The 16,967-nt window shown below is 37.3% G+C and overlaps 1 protein-coding gene across 2 annotated transcripts in view; it reads right to left on the bottom strand.

Annotated features, from left to right (window-relative positions):
- Positions 1 to 288: 288 nt before the first annotated feature.
- The window catches only part of LOC135157820 (protein-glutamine gamma-glutamyltransferase K-like), a 46,839-nt gene continuing 30,160 nt past the window's right edge, over positions 289 to 16,967 (bottom strand). For both annotated transcript variants that reach the window (XM_064114773.1, XM_064114774.1), the window contains exons 4-14: positions 16,543 to 16,740; positions 15,427 to 15,649; positions 14,082 to 14,224; positions 12,398 to 12,627; positions 11,735 to 11,867; positions 11,469 to 11,541; positions 10,271 to 10,461; positions 9,167 to 9,391; positions 7,858 to 8,012; positions 5,990 to 6,183; positions 289 to 4,531 (exon numbers count right to left, since the gene is read on the bottom strand). In XM_064114773.1, coding sequence (XP_063970843.1) covers positions 4,396 to 4,531; positions 5,990 to 6,183; positions 7,858 to 8,012; positions 9,167 to 9,391; positions 10,271 to 10,461; positions 11,469 to 11,541; positions 11,735 to 11,867; positions 12,398 to 12,627; positions 14,082 to 14,224; positions 15,427 to 15,649; positions 16,543 to 16,740 — 1,901 coding nt within the window. In that variant the 3' untranslated portion in view covers positions 289 to 4,395. The remainder of the gene's footprint in view (positions 4,532 to 5,989; positions 6,184 to 7,857; positions 8,013 to 9,166; positions 9,392 to 10,270; positions 10,462 to 11,468; positions 11,542 to 11,734; positions 11,868 to 12,397; positions 12,628 to 14,081; positions 14,225 to 15,426; positions 15,650 to 16,542; positions 16,741 to 16,967) is intronic.

A 16,967-nucleotide genomic window follows, 5' to 3' on the forward strand; every position in this document is an offset into this window, starting at 1 on the left:
GGGGAATAAATGGGAGGTGGAGAATGGGTGATAGGGAGGGGAAAGAGATGGTGAGGGTGGGGTAGAAAGAGATGGAGGAGATATGAGAGTGGGGAAGGAGTGAGGGTGTAAGAGAGAGATGAAATTTGGGGAGGGGCGAGGGAGAAAGAGTGGGGGAGATTGGGAGAGATGAAGATGGGGGGAGCGATCAAGGTGGGTCAGGGAGAGGGTGGGATAAGGGTAGGGGGAGAGAGGGTGGGGTAGGGGGAGGGAGAGGGGTGATGGAACACAATTATACAAATCTAGATGTTTCCTAACTATAACCCATCGTATGGGAAATCATTTATTTGAGTTCATGTTGTATTCTACATTGAACAAAAAAACAAACAAAAATGAAATAAGTACATGTACATTTCCTATCCAAAGCTTACACAAAAGAACTTTTAATTTGAGTACCTCACGATACCCTGTACAAAAAAAAAGAAACTTTGTTTCCAAAAAAAGTACTGTAAATTCAAGTAGACACTTAGTTAAAGCACAAAGATATCAAAATGCCCAGAAATAGTGGAATTAATTGGTAAATATTAGTACCCAGAGATACACTGAGTTGAAGCTGTATCTTGGGGGCAACCTGTGTATATTTGCAAGTTAATCTTCATAGATGTTGATACTGATAAATGTGGCAAGTAAAAGTGATTTGTGAGATTGTTGCGGGAATAAGCATCTTGAGAAAAAAAAAATCCAATGTGTACTGTTGGCATGTATCTCATATTACTCAATTTACATTTTCATTTTCACCCAATGGATAGACAAATGACAATTATCTAGTACAAGAAACCCGAAACTGATTAAATTGTGGTATTCATATAAAAATTAAGCTAATTTGTAACAAATTTTCGGCATTACTCCCATGTGTTTAAGATCGCATGCTCGATCTGTAATGAAAATCATAAGTCAGAAAAAAAAAATGAAGCTAACAAGCAATTCATTTTTGTTCTGTCAAAGGCACACTGAATTACACCAACATATCAAAAATATTGATGCAAAAATGAAATGAAACAATTAACGCTGCCATGATTCCATTTAAGCACATACATGTACATTTACAAACAAGGACACATGATCTATCAAATACATGTACATGTATCTTTGGTAGCGATCTGTGCGTAGTAGAATGTGAGCCATTGATTACTAAAGGCAAATGAGAAATCAAATTAAATATGATTTCATAAATGTGCAATAAGTACATGTACGCCCCAGTAGAACTTGCACCCCTTCATGAATAGGACTTTAACAAGGTCTCTATGGTATAAATGACAAGTAAGAACTGTATCAAATCAAATTCCCATAGAGTGTATTTTTTGAGATTTCAAGTAGAAACTGAAGCTCTAATACTAAAAGGTGGGAAATGTCTTTTTTCTCCTCAATAATCAAAATAACTAATCAAATGACAAAGAAACATTAAACAGGTCAAATTTTTAAACCTACATGTACACTTAAATAATTAATGGACAGCCTCACGAATAAACACATTTAAAAATATTCACAATAAAATCTCCGCCAGGGTTGCTTTCATAATGTGGTAGAATTTAAACACTGTATACAAGGAAATGTTAAAATGAATTGTCTCAAAAGCTAGTGCTGCATCAGTTTGTGAAACACGCTTCTTTATTTTCTTTTTGTGAAACGGGCTCCTTGAATTTTGGACTGAGCTGCGTCTTTTAACGAAAAAAACCTATTGAACGCCTTTTCCTCACCGACCAACTTCCCCCATTTCAGATGATGCTGAGAAAGTTCAAAGGTCACAAGGTCGCACCATTTGAAAGGTCATGCACTTTATCAGATTCCTGCTAAAACACGCAGCACAGACTGTTGTAATCATAAGTCGCCTGAATAGTCGGGTGAATTCTTCTAGAAAATGAAAATTGCCTTTGCTTCTCAAAGCACTGTTGCTGTATTGTGAATAAATGAACTCATTTCATTCCATAGAAATTGAACGAAGAATTATTTCAGAAACAGAAAAGGCACTCTGTACCTATATGTACTAGCACCTTTCAATATGTAGTGTATCCTATCAAAATTATTGAATAGAAACACCAAAGGCCACTAAAGACTATTTGTTTCCGTAGAAAAAACGTTACTCGTTCAAAAATACTACACAAAATAGAGGAATATATGAAAACCCTACGACCCATTGAGTAGTCTACATGTAGATTTCACACACAAACTCAAAGTACTGTACATTAATACACAGACATTACCACTAACCTCAACACCCTAAAACTATCCCAAATACTAGAAAACAAATAGGTCATCTAAGGCACGATGAAATCTAATCTAAAAACAATTCATAAATCAAGTTCATGTCACAATGACATCGGATTTACTACATCCAGACTACATTGAATTTGAGATTACTAAAAAAACATGAATAGACAAGTATCGGCTTATGAAGATTTCACGGCAAACAAATATGACAAAAATAGGCTTATCATCAATAATCATAAAGCAAGTTAATGTTACGATGACATTGAATTTACCACAACCAGACTACACTGAATTTGAGTTTACGCAGAAAAAACATGAATAGACAAGTATCAGCTTAAGAAGATTTCAAGGCAAACAAATATGATAACAAAAATAGGCTTATCATCAATGATCATCAATATTCATGACTCAAAATCAGCAGAGAATGTGAATTTCTATTCACAAAAGAATATTCCCCATCTGATTTTCTTGATTTAATTAACTGACTTGTTGATTATGTGTTTGATTCAAACAAAATAGTTGAATACAATACTTCTGTATTGAAGTATCAATAATTGCTATAATTTAATATGATAATTGATGATTAAACATATAAAAAATATTTTTCATACCTATCAAAGAGCAATTTCCTTCTGGATTTTCTTGATTTAATTTGATGCAATCATTTGTTGATTGCATGATTTTAGTTTCATGATCATAATCTTGAAAGGTAACAGACACATTTCAGTAATATTCAAGGCAATGCAAAAAATATATATATATTCTAGGGTCAAAATATCACAAGTTTCCCTTCTGAACATTGACAAAGTCTTTGTGACCACATAAATGTTCATGAAGTACAAAAGAGAAGTATTAAATACTTGGCCTATTTAAATATTTAATGACAAAGTATAGAATTTCTGAAATTCCATGCACTTTAAAAGTGACTTTAAATAAGGACCTTGTGGTTAACCGTTTCTCTCTTAGAAAAATAAAAAAAAATATCAGAAAGTCTGTTTCCAGCTGGCAAAATAAAGCATTTAACATTAAGCACAAAAGTTTCACTTTTTATACTGATTACTTGGACATGATTCTATTATCTTGATACTGAAAAATGAATCTATTTAGTATACTAAACACATATAAGAAAAAGTAACTGTACTAAAAACCAACTTGGTTAGTCAAAAATCAATAAGTACATTTCATGAACATACAAACCATTCTAAATTGGTACGATATCTGGTACGTAATCCTACGACTTGGATCAATACAAACTACACAGGAAAAAAATCCAAACTATTTTATGTATCACTCTCAAGAAAGTACAAGCAATTGAAATGATTGAAAGTACATACAAACTGACAAAAAAAAATGTGAGTGAGAGTAATCTTTGGACTAATCATTCTACTTTGACAAAAGTTCTACTTTGACAAAATACTGTCACAACAGAATGAACAGAACGGGATAGCGAGCGTGAATAATCATTTGAAAAGCTCGTTTGACAAGCTGCTTTTTGTTCTCTTAAAAGAAAGCCAATTTACCATGAACCTAGTCTTCAAGTCATGTTGAAGGTCCTTTCCAACATCCACCACATTGGATCCAGAGGTATGTTTCATGTAGCTTTCCATAACATAACTTTACCACAACAGGAGTATGGAGAGCCAAATGTAAACCCCAAATAACTGCTGAAGCCTAAACAACTTGCGACCTTGTTTGTACGGACTTATAATGAATTGTGAAGGAAATGTGGTGGTGTTTTTTTTTAAACCTGAATATTTTAAAAGGAGGATGCTTGTAAGGAAGAAACCAGAGGACCAAAGGTTTAACATCCTCTCCAAGGGACCTGGTAATGAGGGTAATTGCCTTCCTAAAGGGCACTAGCGCACCAAGGTGGAATCAAACCTGGGTCAACAGTATCAGAAATCCCTGCTCGACCAAACTTTGCATTTAAAAAACGTATTTAATTAAAAAAAAAAGTGACCCTACTTTGCAAGTTGAGCTAATGTGGTTTGACGATATTGAGAACTGCGATCGAGTGGCTTGCCATAAAACTTGTTGTTCCTAAAGTCGTTCATAACCTTACGTTCAGTTTTGTAAAACACCCATCTGAGTTGCCCCATTCATTCTGTTGTGGAGTACCTGTTCGCTTCAGACATAGAGTGTTGGAACCTAGACCTCCATGAAGATGTCGCCAATGACGTTCCCCATCTGCTTTGAGTCAAAGTCGACGACGAGGTGCTTCTTTCCCTTCTTCTGGTGCGGGAAGCTCATCCCGAATTTGTAGACCCCTTTTGGAGGGACATCACTGGAGGAGAGAGGAGAAGAGGAGAGAAAGGATAGTAGCATTTATTTAACAGATGACTAGACATTAATAGTAAATAAAGAGGCTTTAATAGGAGGAAATTATAAACAAATTTTCCGCATTCTTCCTGTGTGTTTAAGATCGCATGCTCGATCTGTAATGAAGATCATAAGTCAGAAAAAATTGGAACCAGTGGGATTCGAACCTGCCATCTACTGCTTTCCGGGCAGCGACTTAATCGTCAGGCTATTCTGGTTCACAGCTAACTCATGATGAACTGGAATTCACATACCCTCAATCCTCTTCTTTCTGACTCATTAATGTGCAATTAATATGCAAAAAAATAAATAGAAAAAAAAAAGATGACTAGACATATCGCTGAAGGTCGTTAATCACCCCTGCCCACAGGAAGGTGCAACGTTTCTCTAAGAAATACCCAACAATTATTTGGAACAAACTGTCATTAATGCTAATTAAGTCCACCTAAATAATTAAAATTGGTTACAATTTAATTCAAATTCAGGGTATCAGTGATAATTCCCACACCCACTTCTATTCGTTCATTGTTGTTTTTAAACAGAAATTCCTTGAATGCTCAACTGCCATATCAAGGTAGCCGTGCTAGAGCCAGTAAAATAATAACAAAATCATGCTATACAGGGCCCGCTGGGAGAAGAGTTTTAGGAACTGAAGTGGCTACCCTGGGTAAAATATGACTTTATTATAAAATATCAATATGAATGTCATGTTTCTTGTCAGAACTTTTTTATTTTGCAAAGCCATATCAGGGCCCTGTCTTACAAAGAATGTCATAATTTTTGCTACAGGAAATTTGCACAATCTCCTTTGTAAACAAATAGAAGCACACTGAATCAAATAAATAACAGTATGAATTTATGGCATATCTAGAAAATATTTTGAGCCAACATCCATTTTAGATGTTGATGTTGCTGGCTTTTTATAGTTGTGATAGATCGATCAGTCGCAACTCTTTGTCAGACGTGCCCCAGGCTTTTCCCCAAAGGTTCTCATGCTTCATTTTAAATCTTTTCTAAAGCGACCCATTCTTTGTGCATAATTGCTTACATTTCAACCTTTGTATAATCAAACCTAGGTTTAACCCTAGTCTTAACTAGAACTTTAACCACACTTCTACGGAATGCTGGCTTCATAATATTTCTTCCATATTCCTGGCAAATATAATGTACCAATTAATTCATTAAAAATTCATTATATTTCTGTATTTTCATATTCTTTTCCGTTTCACAAGTCAATGAAATTTTATAAGTTTTCTCAGCAGGATAAGAATAACTTTCAATTGGTGAATGAAATGACAACTGGCAGATCCATAGATGCGGGGTCTAGGCTAACCCAAGCTTAGCTAAACCATGGCTATTAGAATACCACCCACATTGTTTGTAAAAATGGTATGACTGGAATGAGATGATCAGTCAATCTTACTTTTGTCCGAGTGTCATGGACCGGCCAATGAGCGGGCACTCGATGCGGATTGTACAATTGGTGAGCGTGATGGGAAGGGGGTTGACAAACTCGGCCTCGATCTTCACCTCGTACCCATCCACCTTGGCTTCCGTCTTCATCTCTGGTGGTGTGAGGGATACTGTATCCTGACACACGATTAGTTGGGATGTTTCCTGGTCGAAGACAAATGAATGAAGAAACAAAAATGAGCAAACACGGTTTGAAATGGGTAAAGACCAAGGACTATCTTATCTTTCTGTTATCTTTATTTCACTTGGGGTGAGGGTCTGGACTCCCAGCCTCGACGAACTTTGTGACTATGCAGACCCACAATTTTTTTTACCGCATCGCTCGCTGACTTTTTACTGTCAGGTCTGCATATCGTGTTCCACCCGGGTACACAATTGCGAAATCATGCAACATTTTGTAAATGCATGTCAGTCCCAAAATTGTTCAAAAACATGACACTTTGTTGTACAAAGTTAATGCAAATTGTGTTTTCAACAAAAATCATAAATGTGTGATCATTCTTAATTTTGAATTAATTTGCTCTAATCAACTATCATGTGGCCCCAAAACTGCTAATTTTTATTCTCAGACTCTTTGTAGGATCCCGATCAAATGTACTTCAAATAAATTTATGAATGTTGGCTAAATACACAATTTGCATTGGATTTGTACATGAATTCATGTTTTGAGCAGTTTTTGGTCTGGCATGCACTTACATATTATGTTTTTCGTAACCGCGTAACCGGGCATCACAAATTTGGTCTCAAAAGTTGTGCGAGATATGAAAGGAAAAAAGTCAGCGAGCAGCGTGGTTGAAAAATTTCGCGCGGCGGATTTATCATGAAAAATGTAGGGGGGAGGGCCGAATCTGCCCCCCTTGGCCTTTTAGGGTTAAGTATGACTTAAATGACTTAAGATTCATCTGATTCGTGTGTAGACTGGAAAAAACGTTCTTGTTTCTACAATCATGAAAGTACACCTGTTGTTTGGTAAGATTTCACCTCGAACGTAAATGCCTAGTTGCATACGGTATGAAAAGGCATGATCGCATTGGTCAGATCATGCCAAGAGGGCGCGCACTACTGCGTATTGATCAATAAGATTGCGCATTACTCATCATGTACGCATTGACTTTCAGTCATACTTAAAGGACAAGTCCACCCCATTAAAAAGTTGATTTGAATAAAAAGAGAAAAATCCAACAAGCTTAACACTGAAAATTTCATCAAAATTGGATGTAAAATAAGAAAGTTATGACATTTTCAAGTTTCGCTTAATCTCACAAAACAGTTATGTGCACATCCTGGTGGTTATGCAAATGAGGAGACTGATGACGTCATCCACTCACTATTTCTTTTGTATTTTATTATATGAAATCGGGAATATTCTATTTTTCTCCTCATTGTCAAGTGAAACAACGATTAATTCCTCCCTGAACATGTGGAATGAGCATTGTTTAACATTATATGATTAAGTCAAGTTGGTCCTTATTGTCAAATCTATAAAAAATGAAAAATTGTATAATTCAAACAATAAAAAACAAAAGTAATAGTGAGTGAGGGACATCATCGACTGTCTCATTTGAGTTGTGCATATCACTGTTTTGTGAAAAAAAAGCAAAACTTTAAAATGTCATAACTTTCTTATTTTATATCCGATTTTGATGAAATTTTCAGCGTTTTGCTAGTTTGATTTTTCTCTATTTATTAAAATCAACATTTTTCTGGGATGGACTTGACCTTTAAAAATCTTGGTGAAACACCCCCCAGGTTGTAGGCAGAAGAGGATTAGACCATGTGGGATAAGACCAAGCGGCAATATGGTTCATATCGTCTTACCTGGACTTCTCCGAAGACACAGAACTTGATGCAAGGCTGGTCAACCAGGTAGCGACAGTAGAGGTCTGGACCAAGCACATCAAGGGTTTGGACCGACTTGCCAGACGGAACGGTCACCTCTTTCTTCATGCTCTTCATGTTGGCTTTGCCCAAACCTTCAAAAACAAAAACAAATTTAAAAAATGCACGTTTATTTATAACAGGCAGAATATTATTGTGTCAAAGATACTCTCATACATTGTCTTTCATTTGACTTCAGAACTTTAAATTTTGACAATGTGGGCGCGTCGTGGTCTAGTGGTTCTGACTCTCGCCTTTTAAACAGAGGGTCGTGGGTTCGAATCCTAGCCATGGCTGTTTTCCTTCAGCAAGAAATTTATCCACACTGTGCTGCACTCGACCCAGGTGAGGTAAATGGGTGCCGGCAGGAAGTAATTCCTCAAAAAAGCTGTGCGAACCAGAATCATTAGACTAGCTTAGCCGGGGTAATATAAGAGCGCCTTGAGCACCTAGCAAGGTGGATATGTGTGCTATACAAATCCTATATTATTGATATGAAGAAGAATCACTCTTTCAATCAAGCTAGTTTTCAAATTTTCCCTTTCTGGAGACCAAATTACTATATAGCTATTCTACAGAGAACCTTCCCTGGCGACTCGTCGATTTGGGACGGCGGGTCACATATGTATAACTTTCTTAAAGGTCAAGTCTACCCCAGAAAAATGTTGATTTGAATCAATAGAGAAAAATCAAACAAGAATAACGTTGAAAATTTCATCAAAATCGGATGTAAAATAAGAAAGTTATGACAGTTTAAGATTTCGCTTATTTTTCACAAAACAGTTATAATGCACAACTAGGCAACACGCAAATGAGACAGTCGATGATGTCCCTCACTCACTATTTCTTTCGTTTTTTTATAGTTTGAATTATACAATATTTCAATTTTTACAGATTTGACAATAAGGATCAGTTTTACTGAACCATAAAATGTTCAAACAATTGTAATTTTCCATGTTCATGGAAGAATAAAGTTATTTCACCTTCCAATGAGGAGAAAATTAAAGTATTTCATATAATAGAATACAAAAGAAATGGTGAGTGATTGACATCATCAGTCCCCTCATTTGCATACCAACCAGGATGTGCATATAACTGTTTTGTGAAATTTAGCAAAACTTTTAAATGTCATAACTTTCCTATTTTACATCCGATTTTGATGAAATTTTCAGTGTTAAGATTCTTGGATTTTTCTCTATTTGTTCAAATTAACTTTTTGTTGGGGTGGACTTGTCCTTTAAGAACTTACCTGTATAGAAACACATGTAGGCTACAACATCAAAGGAGACGGTGCGAGACACCGAGCTCTTATTGTTGACCGCCACCTTGAGTTCGATGTCGCTACCACTGGGTGTGTCTTCGGCCAGCAAGACCTCGACCTCGATGTCGTCCTCCTTCCTGTCGGGCCTATAAGTGTTCGGTCTGGTGCCGAAAGAAACGGCTCGTTCCACGGCACTCCTCTCCTCCTCACTCCCTGGTAAAAGATAACCATAGGATCAATGTATTCACAGGTAATTTATTTTGTAGTGTAGTGATTAAAACTCGTCTTTCAATCTGAGGGATGTTGGGTTGATTCAAAGCCATGACGTGTTTTCCTTCAGCAAGAAATTTACCCACATTGTGCTGCACTCAACCCAGGTGAGGTGAATGGGTATCCGAAAGGAAGAAATTCCTCAAATGCTTGAGTTCCTGATCAAGGTAGCCGTGCTATCATGTTAAGCAGGGCCCGCTGGGAGAACAGTTTTCAGAACTAAAATAGCTACCCTGGGTAAAATATGACATTATCATTGTAAGTATTATTATCATCATCACTATCATCACTATCATAATCATCATCACCATCATTACCCTCATCACTACCATCACCCTCATCATCGTCACCATCACCATTATCATTATCATCATCATCATCATCATCACTATCACCATCATCACCATCATCATCATCACCATCATCACCATCATCACCATCACCATCATCACCATCATCATCATCACCATCATCACCATCATCACCATCATCACCATCACCATCATCATCATCACCATCATCATCATCACCATCATCATCATCACCATCATCATCATCACCATCATCATCATCACCATCATCACCATCATCATCACCATCATCATCATCATCACCATCATCACCATCATCATCATCACCATCATCACCATCATCATCATCACCATCATCATCATCACCATCATCACCATCATCATCACCATCACCATCATCATCATCATCACCATCATCATCATCACCATCATCACCATCATCATCACCATCACCATCATCACCATCATCACCATCATCATCACCATCACCATCATCACCATCATCATTTACCTGCTGCAAATTTGTATTGGGCGGTAACATCCTCCCTGATGTTGCCTATTTCTCTGCCGGGCTTCCTGGTACTGATCCTCACGCCGACAGCGTTGGTATCACACCAAAGCCTTTTCAGCTCCGGGGGGCCCATGTCTTTCTTAGTCGCCAGCCAGTAGATTCGGTCAGCATTGACCTCAGCAAAAGCAAACCTGTCGAGTGACAATGAAAACTACAGTATAGGTATTGAAATCCATGCAGGTTGATTTTTTGCATTCAACCGGGCAGCAGAGCAATATCACATAATTGTGACCTGTCCACCCCCAAAACCAACAATAAGTCGTCCAAAATGAATATCGAGTTTTTTTATTGAGCTTGAAAATTCATTTCCTAAGCTTTACAATGATATATGATACGTTAAATTTGACCAATAATAACCATTGCAAGTACTTGATAAAAGGCCTTTCTCAAGGGCATAAGTGCCGTGCCGGGAATCGAATCCCCGATCCTCAGATTACCACTCGGCCACTATCTTTTACTTTGCATCAAATAAATGAAAATACTATATGCATGTGTTAAAAAAATAAGTGATGTCATCATGCACAGAAATTGATGCACAGTATTCACGATGTACTCTGTACAAATTCAAATCTCTTGGAATCGATACTTTGGAGACTTCTCTTAAGACATCTTATTTGCTGATTTCCGCTTACCCATTCATGATTAGGCCCATCTATTACTCTGGTACAAAATGTGGTAAATTTAATTTGCCATATTCTATTATCTGTGAATATTGGCTATCTACTTGTAAATGTGGATTTTTCTTCCTATTCTTTGATGCATATTGCATATAAAATGCTAATTGATTTAGTTATATGAATGAATTTTTGAAATGGCAAATGAATAATAAATAAATGAATAAATAAATAAGTAAATGAATAAATAAATAATCAAATAATAAATAAATAATTAGATAGATATAGATACATAAACAAATGAATGAATAAATAAATAATCAAATAAATAGATATAAATAAATGAATGAATGAATAATTGATTAAAAAATTATCAAATAAACAATTAAATAGGCAGCTATAAATGAATGAATGAATGAATGAATGGATGAATGAATAAATTAATAAAAACATAAACAAATGAATAAGTGAATGAATAAATAAATAAACAAATGAATAAATAAATAAATAAGAAAAATACTTACTTGGTATCATAGTTCATGTATGTCAAGCCTTGCCTGATTGCAGCGATAGGAGCGGGACCCATTTGGAAAAAGCCTGAATGAAGTACAATGTAAAACAATGATTTTCAAACATACTGATGTGAACATTACTTTTTGAGGCAATTAAAAATCTAAGTTCTTTTACAATATCTCATGTATGCATCTGTAAATTTTAAGAAACAAAGTAGGATTTCAAAAAGTAATCTCATCGAGGTAAATTGCGGGTAAAAAATAAAGTGGAAACTTACCTTTGCTACTCTCCTGTGGGGTGGCGTCGATGGCTTGCCAGCCTCCCATCAGTGGGGGGAGGTCTGGGCGGGTGAAAAATGCCTCGTTCCACACATGGAAATTCCAAACTGAATCGTCGGACATATAATCGAGCTGTATACAAAAGGAAAATGCAGAGTGCATTTTACAGAGAGTTCTCAAAAGAGATCAGTGTTTTTAAGTGAAAAATTAACAGTAAAATGCCACCTGTGCCCGTCTTACAAAAATTTACGATTGATATGATTAGTCTCAAATATAGCAATCCATAAGTGGCATAATTTTTCTTACAGGATACATGTATTTGCATATTGTCTCCTTTGAAACAAAGAGGGGCACATTGAATTATTACGACAATGACACATACATGATTACAAAGATGACATCTGTAAAAAAATAATGGTGAAATTGGGTGGTTGTTAATGCAACAATCGTTTTCACAGATAAATTTGCATATTTCATTCACAATAATAAAAAAAAAATATTGAATGATTTTTTAAAACTGGCTTGTAATTTTGGCACGTTCGTGAGAATGGCAGCCAAGATTAGAATGGGGGATATCGTAGCATGTCCCCCTACCCCAGATCATCAATACATCTCACAAACCCAGTTCCTTTCAGGATTAAGTACATGTAGCACTAACGTACCGTTTCTTTGGTCTCAGAGTCTAAAATCACATCGATCGTCATGCTGGCGTCGGTGTCGTGAGCCGAGGAAAAATTGGTCACACTTCGGCAGGGTATGCCGAGACAGCGCATGGCGGTGCACAACACACCGCTGAATACCCAGCACTGGCCGTATTTCACGGGTTCACAATTCGATTTGGCGTACGCCTCGTAGATAGCTGTACTGCCTGTCCACGAGGATGGACTTTTTCCTGTAAGATTTACGTAGAATGAAAGTCAACACAAGAATAAGATCACAAGAAAACATGTTAAATGGGATATTAAATGATTGCTGGGGAAAATTTGATAGTGTAGATACAATTTTTGGCTTGCACCAGTTAGATAGGATCGAATATGCCATCTTATCTATTGGGTTCCATTTTTGTATCTTCAGTATTCCTAGCATTGTGCATAACAATAAAATGACTTTACGTCATGGATCTTTCATATTTACTGCAAAATTTGAATGCTCAAAACTCGCTTAATGGCTGTCTAAATAAAGGGTTAGTAATGTGAGTTAATGAAGAATACAATACTGCAAAAGCGTAGTAGTCACTGAATGCATTTTTTTATTTAAACCATTAGAATAAAAATATGGCATATTTCTGGCCATTGGGATTTGAATTTAACCCTAACTAGGCCGGGCTTTTTTGGCTGTTCTGTGGCCGGGGGGGGGGGGGGGGGGGGGGATCTCGGCCGCCGATCACACGAGCCCCGCAAAAATTTGCACGCTGGTAGTGTGCAATGTAATCTACAAGGCTGTATTGTAAAATTTTCCAAAATAATGAGATTTTATTTTATATGAATTAATTATGCTAATTTATGCATAAATCATACTGTTTGCTCTAATTCACTAAATAAAGCTCCTAGAATGCTAATTTTTGGTAAAAATATTCTTTGTAGCATTCTTAACAATCGCAATTGAAAAAAACATTGGTTTGGAAATCAATTTCTTATGTATTTTATTGTTTTTATGAATTTCTTATGTATTTCTTTGTTTTTCAACCTTTTGTTTTTCTTTGTTTTTTTCACCAGATTTATTGCACAACCTCTTTGAAGCATAATTGTGCTAAAATCAATTGATTTCAGCTGTTTAAAGTAGAAATAATCATATCTTTATGAATAACATGAGAAAACTCAATTTGCATTGACTTTGTACACAAAATCACGTTTTGGAACAATTTTCGGTCTGACATGCACTTACAAAATGTTGCGTACTTTCGGAACCGCGTACCCGGGCGTCGTAAATTTGGTCTCAAAAGATGCGCGAGACTTAAAAGTATAAACTCTGCGAGTGGCGCGGTCAAAAGATTTCGTGCGGCGGAATGATCGCAGAAAATGTAGAGGGGGGGGGATTGATTCAACCCCTCCCCCGGCCTGTTTAGGGTTAAACCTCATAGGCCCTCTCTTGGTGATGTTCTTTTGTTTCTTTGACAAAGTTGTTTGAAATCTACTGACAAAGATAGTACGTATCCTGAGATTTGTCGGCCAGCGCTGAATAATCGCATGCATGCATTCACTTTAGTACTAGCACGCGCAACAGATGTCAACTTTTTCCAATGAGGCATTGCAAATTTAGACTTATGTCCGCTGCAACCGATAGATTGCGAATCCACCGAAATGGGGGTGTTTACCAAAACTAAGATATGTTTTAACATTCTCTTACCATCCTCATAGTCTCCACTCCAGTTTCCCACGAGCAGCCCCACCTTGGATGCCTTCTCTTCAGTAGGAAAGTAATTAATCAGATGAGTGAACGTTCTAGAAACTACGACGGGGTCAGCACGAGACTTTGCCTTTTCCACCCATCTAAGATTACGAAAATACAGATTTTATCAAAAGGAGAATAAGTTGTGAAAAAAAATTGACAAAATATAGTCATGAAGATAAAGCTTGGACGATTGTTTTTGGTAGGTAAGTAATTGATAAGATGAGTGAACGTTCTAGAAACGACTATAAGGTCAGCACGAGACTTTGTCTTTTCCACCCAACTAAGATTGAAAGATACAGTTTTTATTAGTTGTGAAAAGAAAAATGAAGAAAACAAATAGTCATAAAGACAGAGCTTAAACACTTCTTTTTGGTAGGTAGCTAATAAGATGTTAAAATGATATAAAAACAACTATAGGGTCAGTACAAGACTTTTCCTTTTCCATCCATCAAAGATTTTCATCAAAAGGAGATAAAGTTGTGAACAAATTTGAAGGAAAAAAAATAACCATAAGGTAAAGTGTGTTGGCTCAGTTGGTAGAGCATCTGACTCATTACCAGGAGGTCGGGAGTTCAAGCCACGGCCACGTCCCGACCAAAAAGATGTCAATAGATGATAAGATGGGAGTTGCTACTATCCTGTTTGGCGTTCCAACGATTTAAAGGATAGAGCAACATTGATTTGGAGCTGCACAGTGGCTGCCGGGCCCACGATCAATTGGCCGAAATGAATTTTTGGAGTATTTCTACTTCAGATTTGCATTTTGAAAATAAAAAATATGGATTTCATTAAAGATGCAGCAAGAATAATTACATGAGGAAGTCTTTAAAATCAATTGTTACCATATCGTGGAAGACATACTTTGGGGTTCCATCTTTTAGTTGTGACTGATCTAATCAACCTCAACAATATCCATCATCATCATAATTTTTCCAACAATAAATTTGAGCAAATGTCATTTGTAAATAAAGAGGAAGCACATTGAATTGTTGAGAAAAATGATGAATACGCATGTATGAGTACATTTTTCTATAACACATTTGGAACATACACGCATAGTAGATGTCGGCATTGCTGGCATTCCATAGTTTGATCGTATCAATCACAACTCTTTGTAAGAAGGGGCCCTGGTTTGCTTACATAAACCCAATTCCATGGGCATTAAGTGTTGACATTAAAAAAAACGAAGAACATTAAAATTTGACAGGTTGGCAGGTATGGCTCGTACATTAAGAATTGTGGCACTGCTGGCTTACCATAGTTGAGATTGATTGGATCAAGCAGAAATATTCGTACTTACCTTTCAAGCAGGTCAAACACGACGTCCGTGGTAATATCCTCAAACTGGCCAAAGACCCACGATCGGGCATACTGACGTCGAGTGGTTCCCGTAAAGACGCATCCCGTATCGTTGAGCACGTATTCGTCCTTCTGGGCGTCACCTTCCATGAAGACCGTGTCTTCACGACACCAGGCATTGAAGAGCACAAAGATGGGGTCCTTCTGCTTGAAGTACCTGGGTTCTAGGTCAAAACAAGACAAATTGGAGAATTCATCGTGATGTGTAATTCTCTAGGAGCTAAATAAGTTGAGGCAAGGCCATGCATGTAACAATCCAACAAGGATTTTTCATTGCTAATCCAACCATGGGTAAATGGGTAACCAGTAGGAAGGGATTCCTTGAATGCTCGGGTACCTTGTCAGGGTAGCTGTACCATAGCCAGGGTAATCATATGCATCGCTCATTGTTTGTAAATCTTCATATATGCATTAATTTTTTTTAACCAGTTTGCAGGGTCCCCCCAAAAAACTGTGCTTAGTCCACTGACGGGGTTACCCTGGGTAAAAAAAACAAATAAAAAAAAACAAGTAAATAAAAATAAATAAACGGCCTGGGTCGATGGGGGAGGGGTTGAATCAAATCCCCCCAACATTTTCTGCAACCATTCCAACACACAATTTTTTTTTACTTTGCCGCTTCCAGACTTTTTACTTTCAAGTATGGCGCATCTTATGAGACCGAATTTACAACACACAGAAATTGTACAATTACACTCCTACTTTTCAGGAGGCATGATTGCTCAGTCGGTAGAGCGGGGGATTCGTATTCCGGTGACACGGGTTCGATTCCCACTTGGTGCGCTAGTGCCCTTTGGTAAGGCATTAATCCTCAGTACCAACTCCTTCGGAGAGGACCTTAAGCCGTCGGTCCTCTGGTTGCTTGCTTACAAGCATTCATGCTTTCTTAGCAATCAAGTAAAAAATCACCACCACCATCACCAAATGTACTTGGCCTAAACAAAAACAAAATTTAAAAAAAGAATAAAATTCTGTACGTATCACTAGGTAGAAATCACTATGGTCAGTCGGGTTACAGCGCAAACATTTTTATAGCCTCATCCCTACACTGTCATACCTGCGTTTTCTGTATCCAATATAACGACGGCGACATTGTAGCGACTGACGATGGCATTAGGAGGGCAGCTAACCACGAGCTGGTACTCGGGACCTTTAGTACCGACGACACGGATCCCCCATTCGCCGAGGGTCTCTTCGCTCCGACTGAAGGGCATACGGATCACCGTGCCATTGTGGGCAGAAGAAACTTTGGCACCTGTCGGTTTCAAAGATGAAATTGAAAGGAGGTTGTGAGAAAGAATTGCGGGGAAAGTTGTGTGTCAAAAGGGGACAAGGAAATGTTCATGAGTGTATCAATAACTAAGAGTTCTGCTGTTGATTTTTAGAAGGAATGACAACAAAAACTATTCAACTTGTGGAAGGTTGCATGCATTCATCACCACCCCCGCAACAACCAATACCACCACCATTACTACCAGCCCT

This window comes from Lytechinus pictus, unplaced genomic scaffold, assembly GCF_037042905.1.
Source record: "Lytechinus pictus isolate F3 Inbred unplaced genomic scaffold, Lp3.0 scaffold_20, whole genome shotgun sequence".
Taxonomy (NCBI): Eukaryota; Metazoa; Echinodermata; class Echinoidea; order Temnopleuroida; family Toxopneustidae; genus Lytechinus; species Lytechinus pictus.